At 38.0% G+C, this 18,091-nt stretch overlaps 1 protein-coding gene across 6 annotated transcripts in view; it reads left to right on the top strand.

Annotated features, from left to right (window-relative positions):
• The window catches only part of TPD52 (tumor protein D52), a 216,599-nt gene extending 206,084 nt beyond the window's left edge, over positions 1 to 10,515 (top strand). For all 6 annotated transcript variants that reach the window (XM_073892922.1, XM_073892921.1, XM_073892917.1 and 3 more), the window contains one exon: positions 9,206 to 10,515. In XM_073892922.1, the coding sequence (XP_073749023.1) occupies positions 9,206 to 9,371 (166 nt within the window). In that variant the 3' untranslated portion in view covers positions 9,372 to 10,515. The remainder of the gene's footprint in view (positions 1 to 9,205) is intronic.
• Positions 10,516 to 18,091: the final 7,576 nt, after the last annotated feature.

The following is an 18,091-nucleotide window of genomic DNA, read 5'->3' as shown; positions in this document are numbered from 1 at the left end:
CTAGTCACAGGGATCCTCTCTATTTTAAGTCTATGAGAACCATCACTAGCATGCACTGACAGATGTTAAAGAATGTCTATGGAAAGAATGTCAAAAACCTCTCCAAAGGAAAGTCTTTAAAGCATGTCCTTAATAAAGAAATGCAAAACCAGATTTAATTGCCCTTTTCCTAAACAGCTCAGCCATGCAGGCTCATTTACTACAGCATATGGTCTGAGAAAGCACACAGTGGAAGACAGCAGTCCTGGTGAAGGCTGGGATTGAATCCATTTAGGCTGGAGTTCACAAAGATCAGTCAGAGGCAAGCACTTGAAGTTAAAAGAAAGAAACACAACAAGCAGTAGAAAAACACAGGCTATTTTTATTTTGAATGTGCTCATTGGAGACATCCTATTTGCCTTTCAGGACCGCAGTATTATTCAGTGGTTTTATTATGAAATATAAGATTTCTGAAAAATAATATCTGGGATGTTTTTCCTAATTAAAAAAAAGGAAAAAAAAGAAACAAAATTGCATGAAGCCACAGATATTTCTTTCTTTTTTTTTTGATATTATTATTTGTTAGCACTGAAAGTCATCATTTTTCTAATGGGGGAGCAGTCAAAATAATGAGTCAGATGACAACAGTGTGTTCTATGTTTTATTTAAAAGGGAGGACATTATAAGCTTATATGAAGTGGTAAATTCTTACCACCCCTAAAGGGATTAAGTTTATAGTTCTTGCCAGAAGTCACAGGTAATTGAGAACTTGAGAAAAGGAAGAGGAAAAAAAAAATCTGTGAATCCTTTCATACCACTTTGTAGCATTAGGCAAGTGATTTTACTTCCATGTATCTTAATTTTATGCCTGTAATATGGGGGAAGCTATCTTTATGGAGAACTTAACTACAACCTCAAAATATCTAATAAGACAATTCAGCTGCCTATGGGTCTAGTACAATGTCACACGTGGAACTGAGGAAGAATACAAAAGGTAACAGAAAGGAGAGAAATGTTTGAGGGGTTAGTAATGGCAAACAGGTATCTGACTTTATTATTGCTGAATCTAATTACTGGTATTTATTATAACAGATTATTTTGGAATGCTATTTTTCCTGCAAAACTAGCCTTTCTGCCACAATGTGTATTTATAAATTGTGGGACAAGTATGCTTACTTGTCAATTTGAAATGGTCTAGAGCAGCACTGTGATGTGGCTTTTTAATTTAAATTTAAATTTAAATTAATTAAGTATAATTTAAAAGTTCAGTTCCTCACTCAACACTAGCATATTTCAAGTGCTCAAGCCTTATCTAAAGTGTTTCTGTTATCACAAAAAGTTATGTTGGGCTGTGGTGTTTGGTATTATTGATATTTTAGTTAAGTTTTTATCAGTCCATTTCAATGAAATATAAGAACATAAATCATGTATCTTAGATGGCGGGTATAGAGGGGACTGATCTACCAATGCAAAGAGTAGGCCAAAGGTTAAACTACAAAGAAGATACACTTACCACATGTAGCAAAAACACAAAAATGAAATGGCGGTGTTGTTTATGGTGATGTGATTTTTCTGAAACAGTGAACATTCTGAACAAAGTCAGTCTTCTCTTCATTTACACAGTAATCACACTTCTGGAAATTTAGTGTACACTTAAACTTTGATTTAAAAAAATAACTTGTTATCTTTAGCAGATATAGTTCTAGGCTTAGATAATTAAAAGTAGGTTTTCCACCCACATCAGTGTCTAGCACAGATGCAGGACAACTCTGTTGTGCAGAGAGTTCTGTATATTACAAAATGTCTGCATTCCACCCACCCTCTGCTAAATGTCACCCTGATCATTGTGACAACCAAAAAGTACCTCTAAGCATTTCCAACACATTTTAGAAAACCTGTGCTTTATGGTGGGCCCAATATTCAAGACAGTGGGTCCATCCAGCCTCTTAAGATAATCATCTTAAACCTGTTTTTTGTTGGATACTTTTTATTGATTTATCTTTCTTCTTCCATATTTTTAATTTGAAAACATAATGCTGTGCATCTAATTCTTCTTTTAACACCTGCCCTTATTCATTTCTAATTAGGGTAGACTTAATTAAGTGACCAAGAATAATAAAAGAAAATTTTTTCTTTACATTTATTATGGATTTTTTTTTAAGATTTTATTTATTTATTTGACAGAGAGAGACGCAGCGAGAGAGGGAACACAAGCAGGGCCAGTGGGGGAGGGAGAAACAGGCTTCCCACGGAGCAGGGAGCCCGATGTGGGGCTCCATCCCAGGACCCTGGGACCGTGACCTGAGCCGAAGGCAGACGCCTAATGACTGAGCCACCCAGGCGCCCCTATTATGGATTTGTATATCCATTAGAAAATAAATCTGTATGGCTTTGTATGGCTTTGAGCATTAGCTCCATGAGCTTGTGCAGTAAAGTCCTGGGTTTCCTTACGAAGCACTTTGGAAATAAAACAGAAGTAATTATCACAGGGCCATGATGTGTCAATAAAATGAGAACCCATTTCTTTTCCTTCAAGAAAGATAAACAGACTTAAAATCTAGAGCGGGGCTGCTTAATCTTACAGGTCCATGGTTGGCCTTCAGGTAATCTGTGAACCCCTTTCACATTGTAGCAAAATTTTATTATAGGTATCTGTGCAATTTATAGAAGAGTCCATTGATACAATCAAAGGAATGAGGAAGAACTAGATAAAAGAATAATAAAACTCCATTATAAAAAGAAGACGAGACAGATTCGGGTTTAGAAAAATCATGAAAAGGGATGATTGATTGGCTTAGAAGTTAAGGCTACTATTGAATATAAAATGAAGCTAAAGATTGCTTCTTGGAGGAACAAATAATGAATCTATAGAAATTGTTGTCTTCCTCTTCTAAGAAATGGTATGTGCTAAAAATACAAATAGATTCATAAAAGGCTTAAGTCCACCCAAAGTTAATGAAGCAGAGAGATAGCAGAAAGGTAAAATGGGACACCTCTTGCTGCTCCTCAGTCCTCCTGAGCCCCTCCCGAAGGAAAGTACATGAGTAGATAAATCACCGTGACCCTGTTGTGACTGACAGTATATGTGGTTTTCTTGTTTTTAGTTATGTTGTGGTCAGTGCTGGGAAATGCGGACTGTTCAGGCTGTAGTTCTCTGAATTTTACTTGCTTTTGTTCAGAGCTATTTTGCCTCACATCCTTATTGGAAATTCAACATTCATTTCAAAAGAAATGGTTTTCATTTTTGTAGAACATTTTTGTTATATATTTTAAAAAGAAGAGTGCTTGTACCATTAAAATAAGTAAAATTTGAATCAAAGCAAATATGGGAAGAAAACCCACCTCCAAATTTCCCTTCTGTATGAATCTTTTATTGATTTCATTGTAACTGTGAAAGTGCTCTTGTACTCCGCATCACTCCAACATAGAGGATCAGTTTTTACTGGGTTTGTGTTGATGATGATGATGCTGGGAGTGGTGGTGAGTGATGGGGGATAGCTAACATTTATGAGCATTTATAAGGCTCAGCATGTGTTAATTTATTTCATGCTCACAAGAACCTAGGACAAGGGTTCCCATTTTACAAATGAGGACACTGAAACAGATAAAGTAGCTCAGAGTTATATATTTATAAGTGATAAAACTGCACATGTCTAGTTCTCTGACTCCAGAGTCCATGTTCTCAGTCACTACATTGCCTTTTCTGGATTTTTATACATAGGCCAAAATCTTTGAATAAAGTGACCATTTAAAGTCTGCATAGGGGCACCTGGTGGCTCAGTCGTTAAGCGTCTGCCTTCGGCTCAGGTCATGATCCCAGGGTCCTGGGATGGAACCCCGAATCAGGCTCCCTGCTCAGCGGGGAGTCTGCTTCTCCCTCTCCCTCTCCCCCTGCTTGTGTTTCCTCTCTCGCTGTGTCTCTGTCAAATAAATAAAAAAAATAAATAAAAAAGGCTGCATAAACAATCTGAGAAAAGAGTTTACTGGCATATTCATTTTATTTTTTGTTTATTTTTTAAAAGATTTTATTTATTTGAGAGAGAGAACACGAGCAGGCAGGAGGGGCATATAGGGAGAGGGAGAAGGAGGCTCCCTGACTAGAGGCTCGATCCCAGGACCTGGGAGATCATGACCTGAGCCGAAGCCAGACGCTTAACAGACTGAGCCACCCAGGTGTCCCTGGCATATTCATTTTAAATCTTGTAATGTGGAACAATGGAAACCCAAATGGGAAGACTAAGTAATACTAGTGATTATCAAAGACTACAATACTGAAGGTTCACCTCGAATTACACTGGAAGAAATGGGAGTTCTCAGAAATACATTACTTTTTTTTTTTCTTTAAAAAGTGTTTCAAAGTTAAAGCAAGGATAAACTCCATATTAATTGTATGCTGCTATTTCTGTTGGAGAAGTATGCTGACCTTTCCATGTCCTGGATTTTCCAGAATGGACAGTCTTGAGTGCAGGGGTGGCAGCCCCACTCCAGGCCGTCAGTGGGCTTCGTTCAGGGAACTCTTTTTAGGTGCATTTCTCCATTATACATTCCTGACTTTCTTTCTTTCTTTCTTTCTTTTCTTTTTTTTTTTTTTAACCTATCTAAATTACCCTAGAAGACTGTCGCCACTTATGGAAAACGTCTGTTACTCTTGAAGCTTGTTAATGGTGGCCACAAAGTTTTGTCACAGGTCCTCATTTTACTGGCCTTTTGTATTTATGTAGACTGTCCTGTTCTCCTGTACTTGACTGTATATAATAAACATCATTCTAGGCCAGATTTTTTTCAAGTGGTGACCAGAGGAGCCTGAGTCAGAATCACCTGAGAAGCTGGCTAAAAAGGTAAATTCCTAAGTTCCACCTCAGATTTGCCACCTCATATTCAGGGTTGCTTCCCTCTATTTGCATTTTAACCAGTACCCCAGGTGTTTCTGATATACTGGAAAGTGTGAAAACCACTGTTCAGAAGGCTACATTATGTGAAATATCGTCATGGTACTGTAAGAGACAGATATGAAATCCCCACCCTTAAGGATCTTATCGTCTGATAAAGGAGATAACACATGGAATTAACTGTAAGAATACAGAGTAAAAATGAAGTACCATAAAAGTAGAAACAGCTACTCTAGATAGCATAAGAGAATCTTTTAAAGGTTTTGTTTTGTTCTGTTTTATGTAGTGCACAATGCATATATTTGGATAATTCTTTCAACACACATAAAGGCCTGCAGTTTGCTTTTCATCTCCCATTTCCATCTCACTGGGTAATTCCCAGAATTTCCATATTTTTTAGAGATGAAGGCAAAGCATTAAAATCATTAAAAGCTACTGCATCTGGGTGGCACAGTTGGTTAAGTGTCGTCTCCTTGGTTTCAGCTCAGGCAGTGATCTCAGGGTTGTGAGATCGACCCCTGTATCGGGCTCTGTCCTCAGTGCGGAGTCGGCTTGAGATTCTTTCTCCCTCTCCCCCTCCCACTCGTTTTCTCTCTCTTTAAAAGAGGTAAACAAATCTTAAAAAAAAAAAAAGGCCACCACATCTAAAAATGGGAACAAACTTTTGCCCTCCATAAGTTACCAAGCATACTGGGCACTCATGGTGTTTCTGTTTTTATTTTAATTGGAGATTTTTATCATTTACAGACCACTTATACTGCAAACTTCTTCTTTACTATGACTTTGCCCAGAATTTTTTGTCTCTAGTGTTTGTGACATGTTCAACTGTTTTTATAAAAAGTCACTGTTCATCTCCTCATGATTAGTTTATAATCTACTGAAGAGTAATACTCCTAAAACTAAGTAAAAAGAAAGAAGCCAACAATTGAACAATGGAAGAAGAAAACTAACATTTATTAACCACTATATGCTAGGCACAGTGCCAGGCAAATTTCAGAGAGGTTAAGTAGATGTGCCAGTCCACATAGCTGCTAAAGCCAAGAAAATAGAAATTCTAGATCATTGGTGATCTGGTGGCTTTTATCATATTAATTTATTGACAGACATTTGAGTACCTGGTGCATCAGTACTGGAAGGATACAGAGATAAATAACAGTGCCAGATCTTGGGGGAGCATACAGACTAATGAGAAATCAGAGACTTATACAGATAACCAACACAAGTATGTGAGGGGCGCTGACATTTGCAGTCATATGCTAAGTGTTTTCAACATATTATCCCATTTAACCTTCACCTGCAAAGTAGTTGGAATCACTATCATCGTAGATAAGGAAATTGTGGTTCAGAGAAAGCAAGTTACCCAGGATTACCCAACTAGTAAGTAGCAGGGCTCAGATTTACATTCAGTCTATGACTGCAGAACCTCTTTCTTCCATGGGAATTCCAGTGACAGACTCTTCATTACGACAAGGAGAATATCAAGGTTCTCGGGAGCTGCATTTGATGTAACCAGTTCTGCCTAGAACTTAAGAATCAGTGGGATAGATGAGAAGTTCAAGCAGTGCTGGCAATAGAAGCAAAGGTACAGAGGGACAGAGGAATAGAACTATGTGGGAGTGGACATTAGGCCAAGATATGGAACCCATCTTGAGAAGTGGGCTAGAAATGTGGGCTCTGAGAAGATCACATCAGACCTCAAGCTTCAGCTAAGGGGTGATGAGACTTGAAGGGTTAAGTTCAAGAAATATCTGTTAAAGAAATAAACTAAACTTGCTAACTGGATGTTGCAGGAAAGGAGGGGAGGAGGGGTCAACATGAATCAAAGCTGATTGGTTGAATTACTCTGAGTCATGCTGTAAGGACAAAATGAAAGAATCTGTTATAACATAGGGTATAGTTCCAAGTAATATAGAAAATAGTGTTCAGTCTTACCTTGTCTATGCACTAACCTTATTTTCCCAGTGGTTAATTCATATAGAATATGTCTTATAATTGCTGTTTTCTAAGAATATAAAGCTATGCCTCAATTAATATTCTAGGATATCTCTTCAAATTTTTAAACAAAGATAGAAAGTAAGATCTGTGCTGTCAAATACACACTCATGTATACATACATGTAAATATACATATAGAAGGACTCGAAAATATGACTGACTTCACTATTTTACAGTTTTACAAAAGAACGTTTGCTTCTACAATCAGAAAGAAAAATGTGTTTTAAAAAAAACCAAGAAGCCTGGGGCACCTGGGTGGCTCAGTTGGTTAAGCATCTGCCTTTGGCTCACGTCATGATCCCAGGATCCTGGGATCGAGTCCTGCATCGGGCTCCCTGCTCAGTGGGGAGCCTGCCTCTCCCTCTACCTGCAGATTCCGTTGCTTGGGCTCTCGCTCTCTCTGTCAAATAAATAAATAAAATCTTTAAAAAAAAACTGAATAGCCTTCATGTTTACTTAATGGACCATTTATAAATTCCTTCAGAACACCTAATCAAACATCGTGTGGAGACTACTCATTATATGTTCTACAAAATTCCTTTTCCAGTGACTTTTGGAGAACTGTGTTTCTTTACTTTTCATTTATGTAAAATTATTTAATTTTTAAAATTAACTTAGAATAAAAGTGCACAGGCATACCTCAGAGATAATGCAGGCTTGGTTCCAGACCACCCCAAGGAAGCAAATATTGCAATAAAGTGAGCCAAATGAATTTTTTCGTTTCCCAGTGCATATAAAAGTTATGTTTACACTATACTTTAGCCTACTAAGTATGCAATAATAGCATTGTGTCTAAAAAAGCAATGTACAATTCGCCCTTGAACGATGAAGTAGTTACAGGGGCGCTAGCCCCCATTCAGTAGAAAATCTGTGTATAATTTTTGGACTCCCCAGAGACTTAACTACCAATAGCCTACTGTTGACTGGAAGTCCTATGTCTTACTGATAATATAGTCAATTAACATGTATTTTGTATGTTATGTGTATTATATATCCTGTATTCTTATAATAAAATAAGCTGGAGAGAAGAAAATGTTATTGGGGGCACCTAGGTGGCTCAGTCAATTAAGTGTCTGTCTCTTGGTTTCAGGTCAGGTCATGATCTCAGGGTCGTGAGATCAAGCCCTGCCTCGGGCTCTGTTCTGGGTGTGGAGCCTGCTTAAGATTCTCTCTCTTCCTCTCCCTCTGCACCTCCCCTGCTTGCACTTAACTCTTTCTCTCTAAAAAAAAAAAAAAAAAAAAACAGAACAAAATGTTATTGAGAAAAATCATAAGGAATAGAAAATATATTTATAGTACTGTACGGTATTTCTTGGAAAAAATCCACATATAAGTCGACCTGTGCGGTTCAAACCCTACTGAAAGGTTAGCTGCATATAATTTAATTAAAAAAATACTTTATTGCTAAAAACTGCAACTATCTTCTGAGCTTTCAACCAGTTGTAATCACTGATCACAGATCACCACAACAAATAAAATAATAGTGACAAAGTTTGAAATATTGTGCAAATTACCAAAATGCGACAAAGAGACACAAAGTGAGCAAATGCTTTTGAAAAAATGGCAGCAATACATTCACTTACACAGGGTTGCCACAAATCTTTGTAAAAATCGTAGTATCTGCAAAGTGCAAAGGGAAGCACATGAAACAAGGTATACCTGTATATTTAGATCTTTAAAGATTTTTGGATTTCAATCAGTAGCAATATTTTCATTCTCCTGTGCCTTTTCGTAATGTTGGTATTATACTCTTAAAATACTTGATCAGGGAAGAAGGCAGATGAGTTTAGGTTTTCATTTGGTATCGTAAAATATGATTTTATTGACCAAAGTGAGCCATCGTGCATGTTATGGCTGTCATTACACTAATTACAGTGTGGTCAAGCCCCAGCGCTAAGCTTCACATTTTGACTTTTTCCCATTTTGCTTTTGTACAATTTCCTTTACTTTAAAAGAAGATTTTTAACTTTAGAAGAAAAAAGTATCTGAAAATCTTTTTTTTCCCCTTGATTTCACTCTCTGGTTTTAAAAAATGAATGACATATTAAAATAAATGTCAATTTTGAGAATTGACTTGTTTGAATTTTGGTTTGGACTGTGTTTTTATTTTGCTTATAAAATCTTTAAAAGTCACCTTAAGATAAAAATTCTGATACATCTAAATTACTTTTCTGTCAAAAACAACTATTTCTCAGATACTGGTATAAAGTTTAAAAAAAAAAAAGATGTATTACCTCCTTTATTTTGAGCCACCACATTAAAATTAGAATTTGAGTTTTACCTTAAACTAGTTGTTCATATTGTGTATGCAGAATTCATGGAATTGTTTTTCTTACTATTTAGGAAATACCAGAAGGGAACCAGAGTCCGACTGCGGCTATTAGATCTTGAACTTACATCTAGATTCCTGGGAGCGACTGCAGATACAACTATACTAGAAGCGGATGCAATTCTCTTAGGAGTCCAGGAGAGTAAAGATGCAAAATCAAAAGAGGAACCTCGTGAATAAGAAACAAACTTTGCTTAGTGCATTCACTCCTTTTTTGTTAAACCCAGATACTCATCAAGAATGCAATTAGAAAATTGTGAATAAATGATTGAAAGAAGACATAATAAATGAAAGCTATAATTATAGCTCTTATTCATTAGAATTTTCTTTAGCTGTTTCTCGCCTCCTCCCCTCCCTTTTACACCCCTTCTTCCCTTTGATTGGGGTAATATAAACTATTCTAAGAAATTCTGTCATTCAGTAAATATGTTTTGAGTGCTTGCTATGTGCACGGCACTATTCAAAACAGCAGTAAACCGATTAGACAAGTTTGCTTGCTTTGTGGAGTTTCCCTTGGATTTTAGGGAAACAGAAAATAAATGGGTAAAATATATAGTGTGTTAGACAGTGATATGTGCTAAGGACAAAATACAGCAGGGAAAGGAGAGGACCTGAATAGACATTCTTCCAAAGAAGACAGTTGGCCAACAGGTACATGAGAAGATGCTCAACATCACTAATCATTAGAGAAATACAAATTAAACCACAGTGAGATCACCTCACACCTATTAAAATGGCTGTTATCATGAAGATAAGAAATAACCAGTGTTGGTGAGGATGTGGAGAAAAGGGAACCTTCTTGCACAATTGGTGGGAATGTAAATTGCTGCCACCACTACGGAAAACAGTATGGAGTTTCCTCAGAAATTTACGAATGGAAATACCATATGATCTAGCAATTTCACTTTTGGGTATTTACCTGAAGAAAACAAAACACTAACTTGAAAAGATATCTGGACCCACATGTTCTTTGCAACGCTATTTACAATAGCCAAGATGTGGAAGCAACATAAGTGTCTATCAATGGATGAATAGATAAAGAAAATGTGTGTATATAAAATTCAGCTATTAAAAAAAGGAAATTTTGACATTTGTGACAACATGGATGGACCTTGGAGATACTATGCTAAATGAAACAAGAAGAAGAAAGATAAGATAGCATATTATCTCACATGTGGAGTCAGGAAAAAAAAAAAGAGCTCATGGATACAGAGAACAGACTAGTGGTTGCCAGAGGTGGGAGTGGGGTATGCAGAATGAAGGTGGTTAAAAAAATACATACTTCACACTTTCAGCTATAAAATAAATAAGTCATAGGATATAATATACAGCATGGTGACTATAGTTAATATCGTATATTTGAAAGTTGCTAAGAGAGTAGATCTCAAAAGTTTTCATCACAGACAAAAAATTTTGTAGCTATGTATGGTGATGATGTTAACTAGACTTATTGTAGTGATCATTCTGCAGGGAATATCTAATTATGTTATACACTTGAAACTAATACAATGTTATATGTTAATTATATCAATAAAAAAAGTAAAGCAGGGAATGGGGTTGTGAGGTGTCAGAGTGACAGATTGAAATTTAAGTGTAGTGTCAATGGAAATCCTCACAGAAGAATCTGCTTTTTTGTAATGTATAATTTTTATTTTTCCACTGATATTAGTATAATATGTAATATAATAATAGTATTTAGAAAAATCTCTCCTTGGGGCGGCTGGGTGGTTCAGTTGGTTGGGCATCTGACTCTCTTGGTTTCAGCTCAGGTCGTGGTCTTGGGGTGCTGGGATCAAGCCCAGGCATTGGGCTCCATGCTCATCGGGAAGTCTGCTTGAGATTCTCTCTGTCTCCCTTTGCCCCACCCCATTCTTGCATGTGCTCTCTCTCTCTCTCTCTCTCTCTCTCTCTCTCAAATAAATAAATAAATAAATAAAATCTTAAAAAAAAACTCTTCTACGAACTTGTCTTTTTAATTGAGTACAATTAACACATAACATTGTATCAGTTTCAGATGCACAACATATAATGATTTGATATTTGTGTATGTTGTGACATGATCACCACAATAAATCTAGTTAATATCTGTCACCATAGTTTCCAGGAATTCACTTTTGAATAATATCTGAAGGAAATGAGGGAGCTAGCACATGAGTCTCTGGGGAAGAGTATTCTGACAGAGGAAATGGCTAGTGCCAAGGCCCTGAGGCAGGACTGTGCCTGCCCAGCTTAAGGAGGGAGCAAGCCATTAGTAGCTGAGAGTAAGAGGAGCAGGAGATGAACCTGGAGAGTAGGAGAGGCCTTGTAGGTCCTGGTATGGACTTTGGCCTTTACTCTGAGATGGAGGGTCTTTAAGGATTCTGAGTGGAGGAGGGATATAGTCTGACATTATAGCAGGATCCTTCTGAGTAGATTGAAGACAAACAGCAGTAGCAAGACTTATGAGGAGACTTGCAGGTAATCCAGATGAGAGGTGATGGCAGCTTGGATGAGTGTCGTAGCAATGCAGGCAGTGAAAAGCGGTTGCAATCGATATATTTTGAAGGTAGAGACAGTGGTATTTCCTAACATTGGATATGGGTTATGTGATAAAGAGAGCAGTGAAAATGCCTTTTCATCTCTTATGACACCAATCTAAAGGCTAGTTTTTAATCACTCAAGTTCCCAGCTATACTGGGTTGAATAGTGCCTCCCCCCAATTCATGTCCACTCAATCTGTGAAGGTGACCTTTTTTGAAAGAGTTTGCAGATGTAATCAAGATGAGGTCATGCTGGATTAAAGTGGGTCCTAAATGTAATATGACTGTTGTCCTTATAAGAAGAGGCAGATTTGGACACAGAGATACAGAAACACAGAAACACAGGGGGAATGTCACGTGACAACTGAGGCAGAGATTGTAGTTAGGCTACCACAAGCTAAGGAATGCCAGGAATTGCTGGCAACCACTAGAAACTAGGAGAAAGTTCTAGAACAGATTCTCCATCTGCGGTCCCAAAAAGGGAACAACCCAATGACACCTTGATTTCAGACTTCTGGCCTCCCAAACAGTGAGAGAATGATTTTTTGTTGTTTAAAGTTACCCAATTTGTGGCAACGTGTTACGGCAGCCCTAGAAAACGGATACACCAGACATATATGAGAAGTCTGATGTCAGGCACTGATTTATTTCCCAGCCCAACTCAGGCAAAGCTATACATCACTCCTATGCTTTGACCCCACCATCCTACTGGCAGCCTGTATTGTATCTCTAGTTTCCTCTGCGTGTAATATTCTTTCTTGCTTCACTTCTTTATATGGCATGTCTTCCTTTTGCAGCCTTGATGAAAACCTCCCTCAGGGTCTTAATCTAGAGAATCAGTCCCCCCAGACATCAGTCACCTAATTAAAATCACCCAGGTTGAGATTTCCAAGAAAATCGGTTTCCAGCGAACAATCTTTATTCCTTTACTATTAAAGTAAGGTAAATATTTGAATCAAGTCAATACTCCTTTTACAAGTCAACTAATCATGCCAAACAAATGAAGAGTGATGATCTCAGCGTTTGTGTCCACTCCGGTCCTCTGGGAAGCAAGGGCCAAAAGTAGGAAGTGCAACTGTGGGAGAAGGGTCTGGGAGGGATAAAGGGGCAAGGGGCAAGGTTTTATAGATTTTCAGGCAAGATTTGGCTGTGTAGCTACTTACATATTCCTGAGCAGCTGAAATATGATTAATCAAGAGTTTATGTCTTTGATCAATAAAACGTTAAAAGAATTTTCTCTAGTAAATGACCATGGTACAACCTTAGAAAAATAGATTATGTTTTCTGTATGTCCCTGAAATTCTTTCTAAATACTAAACCTGGCCTATACTGGGGAAAGCATTTTGTGTAGAATCTATATAGATGGAGAGGTGCTAGGGAGAAAGGAGACAGCAATAGGAACGGCATGCAGAATATGTGGTGACTTGGACGTTCGCAAACGCTAGTATGAACTGACTGCACAGAGATTTTGTGGTGGAAGGGGGAGACGAGACACCACAGGTGAGGCCACGGGGTTTGGAGAACATAAGATAATGACCCCATGCCTCTATATATCTCTCCGCAACAGAGGTGAAGATTACTGTTTTCTCCCAAAATGCAAATCCTGCTCAGACCCTAGGACAGGCCCTGTCTTTCATGTGGAGGGAGATGGCATTGGAATAGGAAATCAGCCCTACAAACAGGACCTTACAGAGGGGAGAGAGAACGCCTAACTTTCTCTGGACCTTGACTTGGAGCCATCTAGAGATGCTTGAGGGAACACTGACGAAAGCAGAAGCTGATCTCTGTCTTGAGGCAGGAGGGCAGAAACAAAGCCAAAACAGAACCTAGGGTCCTATAAGGATGAGCAAGCCTTATCTAATTAGCTACAGCTCTTTGTTAGAGGTGAGCTCTGTGTCTTGTAGACACGTGTATCTGTGTCTGTAAGAACCATGGAAACTGTAGAGTCTTCCTTGCCCATTACAGCCTTTTCTCAGGTGGTCTATAAGCATCCATGACAGGTGACTTCCTACCTCCCTGAGGCAGGCTTAGAGAATTATTCAGAAGATAACCATTGTAATGTTAATTCACCTCGCGTGAGTAAGTCTTTAATTTCTGGTTTACCAGAGAATTGAACTTTATGATCACTCTCCTTTTTGCTTTTTGTGGAATGTCTTTTCTGGTTTTTCTAGTTCTTGCTCTACACCTATCAAGTAACATTTAAGTTAGATTGTGTGGAGGCTGATTATAATATCCATTTGATAGATTTTCCAGGCCTTTTTTTGGTCCATTAGTCATTTCAAATTTCATTAACACCTGCACCAGAGGGTGAAAGGGAAAGGGAAAGGTGTTAAACAAAGACAGAAGTGACTAATGGACCAGACTTTTTTTAAAAAAAACAAAATTATAGGCATGGAATTACCCTAAATTGTCATCCATTTTGTGGTTCTGTTTGGAAATTTACTAGTATATTAGGCATCACTAAATATATCTAAAAGATAGTTAGGCAGTAACATAACTCAGACATACCATTATTTCTGAGCAATGATGAGCTTGCAGCATTTACCCACAGTCCTTGTCTCAGCCGCCTGCCTGAGTGGCATTCCCACTCCTTTTGGTATGGTTTTGAGAGTTGGGACATCATCTTTATCTACTGGGTTCTGTGGTATTTACTGCATCTAAAATGAAAGATTTTGCATTTAAATGTTGCCTGGAAAAAACACAATATCTTGCTTTCTTTTATTCATTCATTTGAAGTAATTATTGCTGTCACGGTCTCATGTGCATTGTTTCCAAACCATAATGATTTGAGACTTATAGAGCATGGTAAAAGAGTTGGATTGTTTGTTCAAGCAGGCAATTTTGTGAAGTAAATGGTAGTAATCTGAGCCACTTTTTGGTTTCTAAAGATCCATCTGTCCACAGGATGATTTCAGGAGCCATACAGTTCCTTACCTGGAGGCTAAAATCCCATGTTTAAAATCCCGTTTTTCCATTTCCTATATGTAGAATGCAGGTGTGAGAATGTAAAATAAGTCATGTTTATTCACAGAATTTCCTACATCCCTTGGCTCAGAGCATCTCTGAGTTCTTTGTAACTAGTTTAAAAGACACATGGGGAAAAGTTACAGTCTTTTCAAATAAACTGCATGTTTCCCTTAGGAATTTATACTAAAATATGTATTTATTTTTAAAAACCAAATGATATGAATATAAGAAATGCAATACTGGGTCAGCCCAATGGTCTACCAGCCTGTGGTTTCAAAGTCTCATAGTATTCCATTAATGTTGGCTTCAGAAGTTTGGGGATTTGTTTCAAACTCCCTGGGTTGTTTTTTTTTTTTAAATATGCAAATCTGGATTTACCATTCATAGATTAATCTAAACCTTTCCTGAATTTACTTATATCTTCAATGTACATCAACTAAATAAACCACGAGCTCCCCAGTGGCAAGGGTACTACACCTTATTCATCCTGAGATCATAGCAAGGGTTCTACTACAGGGCAGTGAAGAAATGAGTTAATCTCAGAGTTGTCCTCTTGGTCATAACTACTTACATCCCTCCTGCATGCAAAACTCACTCACTCCCATCCCACAGCACTGCCTCCCACCCCCTAAAAGTTCATTTAATCATGATATCCGCCAAAAGTCCAGGATCTTGTTATCCTTATCAGTATAGGTCAGGTTATTTAAAAATAATTATAGGGCTATATGGAAAATATAATATATTTTTCTAATGATATAGCACAGTCAATATTTATCAGAGAAAAATTCTTTAAAAATTTTCTTGATCAAAAACATGGCAGGGGTGCCTGGGTGGCTCAGTCGTTAAGCGTCTGCCTTCGGCTCAGGTCATGATCCCAGGGTCCTGGGATTGAGCCCCGCATAGAGCCCCCTGCTCGGCGGGAAGCTTGCTTCTCCCTCTCCCTGCTGCTCCCCCTGCTTGTGTTCCCTCTCTCGCTGTGTGTCTCTCTCTGTCAAATAAATAAATAAAATCTTGAAAAAAAAAAACATTGCAGACTTGCATAATCAGAGAGATTTCAGCTGCTAAGGAATATGTAAATGTCTACCCAACCAAATCTTGCCTATAAAACTCTAAAACGTATTACTCAGTTGCCTGTCCCCAAAACATTTCCTGCTTTTTAAAATAGAGAATACCGAACAGGATTTAAAGCCTTCCTTGATGACTCAGGGCTACCATTATGGAAAACAATTTCATGATGATGTGATTTCCTAGGGATTTTTAAGGTGGGTAGAGCCACTAGCTCCTACTGAATGGCCCCAGAACTTGGCGCTCTTTGAATTTTTTATAACTTGTTACCTATTACCTCCCTTTTGCTTATCAGCTGATACTTTGTGCTCATGTTGGTATACCTGCTTCTAGTTCTTCCTTTGCGGCTCTTCATCGGTGTTAATCTAATTTGGGGTCATAGAGTAATTGACTCGCAACAACTATTCTTTTTTTAGTTCTTCTGTTGGCTTTAAACATTTCTGCCACCTCTTTTCTCTGCTGTCAGCTGCCACTTTTATTAGTGTCTGTGTGCTTTTCTGTGCCTAACTTAAAAGCTTGCCTTACAGTAGTCTGGAAGAAGATTGGGAGTAATTGTGTAAAATTGTAGATGTGTGCATAAATTTTGTGATATCTATTTTCTATTTCAGAGCCTTTTGTCCATTATTTTCAGAACTATGGCTGTGTTTTAGATGTTAAAAGTTGTTTCAGGGGCACCTGGGTGGCTCAGTCGGTTAAGTGTCTGACTTCGGCGCAGGTCATGATCCTGGGGTCCTGGGATTGGGTCCGGTGTTGGGCTCCCTGCTCAGCGGGGGGCCTGCTTCTCCCTCTCCTCCCTGATCTCGCTATCTCTCTCTCTCAAATAAATAAATAAAAAGATTTTTTTTAAAAGTTGTTTTCAGTTTATCACTGAAATGAAAGGCTTTAGGAAGAAAGAGAAAACAAGAAAATAGACTATTTTTAAAATCACTTTTAAGAGTGTCCTAATACAATTTCCTTGACCTTAAGTATATAAATAAAAAAGTAGATGAAAGAATGGTTGGAGTCATTGATTATTTCTACTTTGAAGCCAATTTGTACTCCGTAGATTTATCTGTTAGAGGGTCATTTATGCTTTCCTAATCAATTGTAAATATCTCCAAGAAAAGAATTGCTTTTTACTCATTTTTTAAAAAATCTTCTGTGCCCAACAGTGTCAAATACAGAGAAAATATTCATTAATATTTGTTGAGAGTAATTTGCTTGATCCAGTGGCCATAATTGTACAAGATTATCTGTCAGTAAGAGGAAGATTAATTGTTTTGCAAATTCTTCTCCCTCAGGTAGGAAGCGGACATCTTTAGCAATGAGATGGCACAAATCTTCTAGATGAGCTCCCATTTCTCTCTTCCTTTCTTCCAGTCTTCACACCCACTTCACTCCTCACCTCTGCTGCCACCCCATGATTTCTGAGTAAATGATGTTTCCCCACTTTGTTTGAGAGCTTTGAACAAAAATTAAAAGATGATGCTACATGAACAGATTTCATGCATACAGATTTCAAGTATCCATCTTAGTCTGGTTCATATCTCCTGGTAATTTTATAGCAAAAAGCTAATTGCTGGGCCTGTGTCTCCACGTTTAGCATTTTGCCGACCTACAGGGCAGGAACAGGAGGTGACTGTGTGTGTAACTCAAAAGGAGACCTCATTATTTTATGTTAACTGTGCTCTTTTATCTCTCTGTTCGTACAAACACTGGAGTATTCACTGCAGCCAGGAAAGAATTTCTTGAGTCTAAAGATTGTGGGAAGTTTGAGGAGACCAAAGAAGGGAAGGCATAGAATTCCATTTTCCTTTTTTAGCCTTCTGGTTCTTTCATGAACTGCATGCAGGTCTCACAGACTTTCAATGCCCACTGCTTTCCTGCCTCTGAGCTCTTTTCCTTCCATCACTCATAGATATTGTTTACGCAAGTGTTGACAGGCAGCTTTTTCCTCAAGGATGCTGGAAAGATGGTTACATTGAAGCTAAACATTTGGCTCCCTGTCTAGTACCACAGAAAGTGGACAAGGGGTGCCTCTTAATCAAATTTGTCCTCACAAAGAGATAATCTCTGCTCTTTGGTTTGAGAACCACTCACACACCCCCATTCTCATAGTAAGTGATGGCTTGTTAAACTTTTCTCCATGTATATACACAAAACAGTGTCACTCAAACAGAGTGAATAGTCACATTGTCCACACAGTAAAACTTCCATCACTTCCATCTGTTTCTTCTAGCCCAAGCCCCGCAGATTAAACTGTGACATAACAGGTGAAAGATTTCTATTTACCTAAAGATGAAAACACAAGCAATGGAAACTATGACAAAGGCCCAGCTAGACTCAATCATCTAACATTGGGCGCTAGCC

This window comes from Callorhinus ursinus, unplaced genomic scaffold (assembly GCF_003265705.2).
Source record: "Callorhinus ursinus isolate GAN/ISIS: 27379988/994484 unplaced genomic scaffold, GSC_fseal_2.0 scaffold5, whole genome shotgun sequence".
Classification (NCBI taxonomy): domain Eukaryota; kingdom Metazoa; phylum Chordata; class Mammalia; order Carnivora; family Otariidae; genus Callorhinus; species Callorhinus ursinus.
This window is presented reverse-complemented; position numbering and strand designations above follow the sequence as displayed.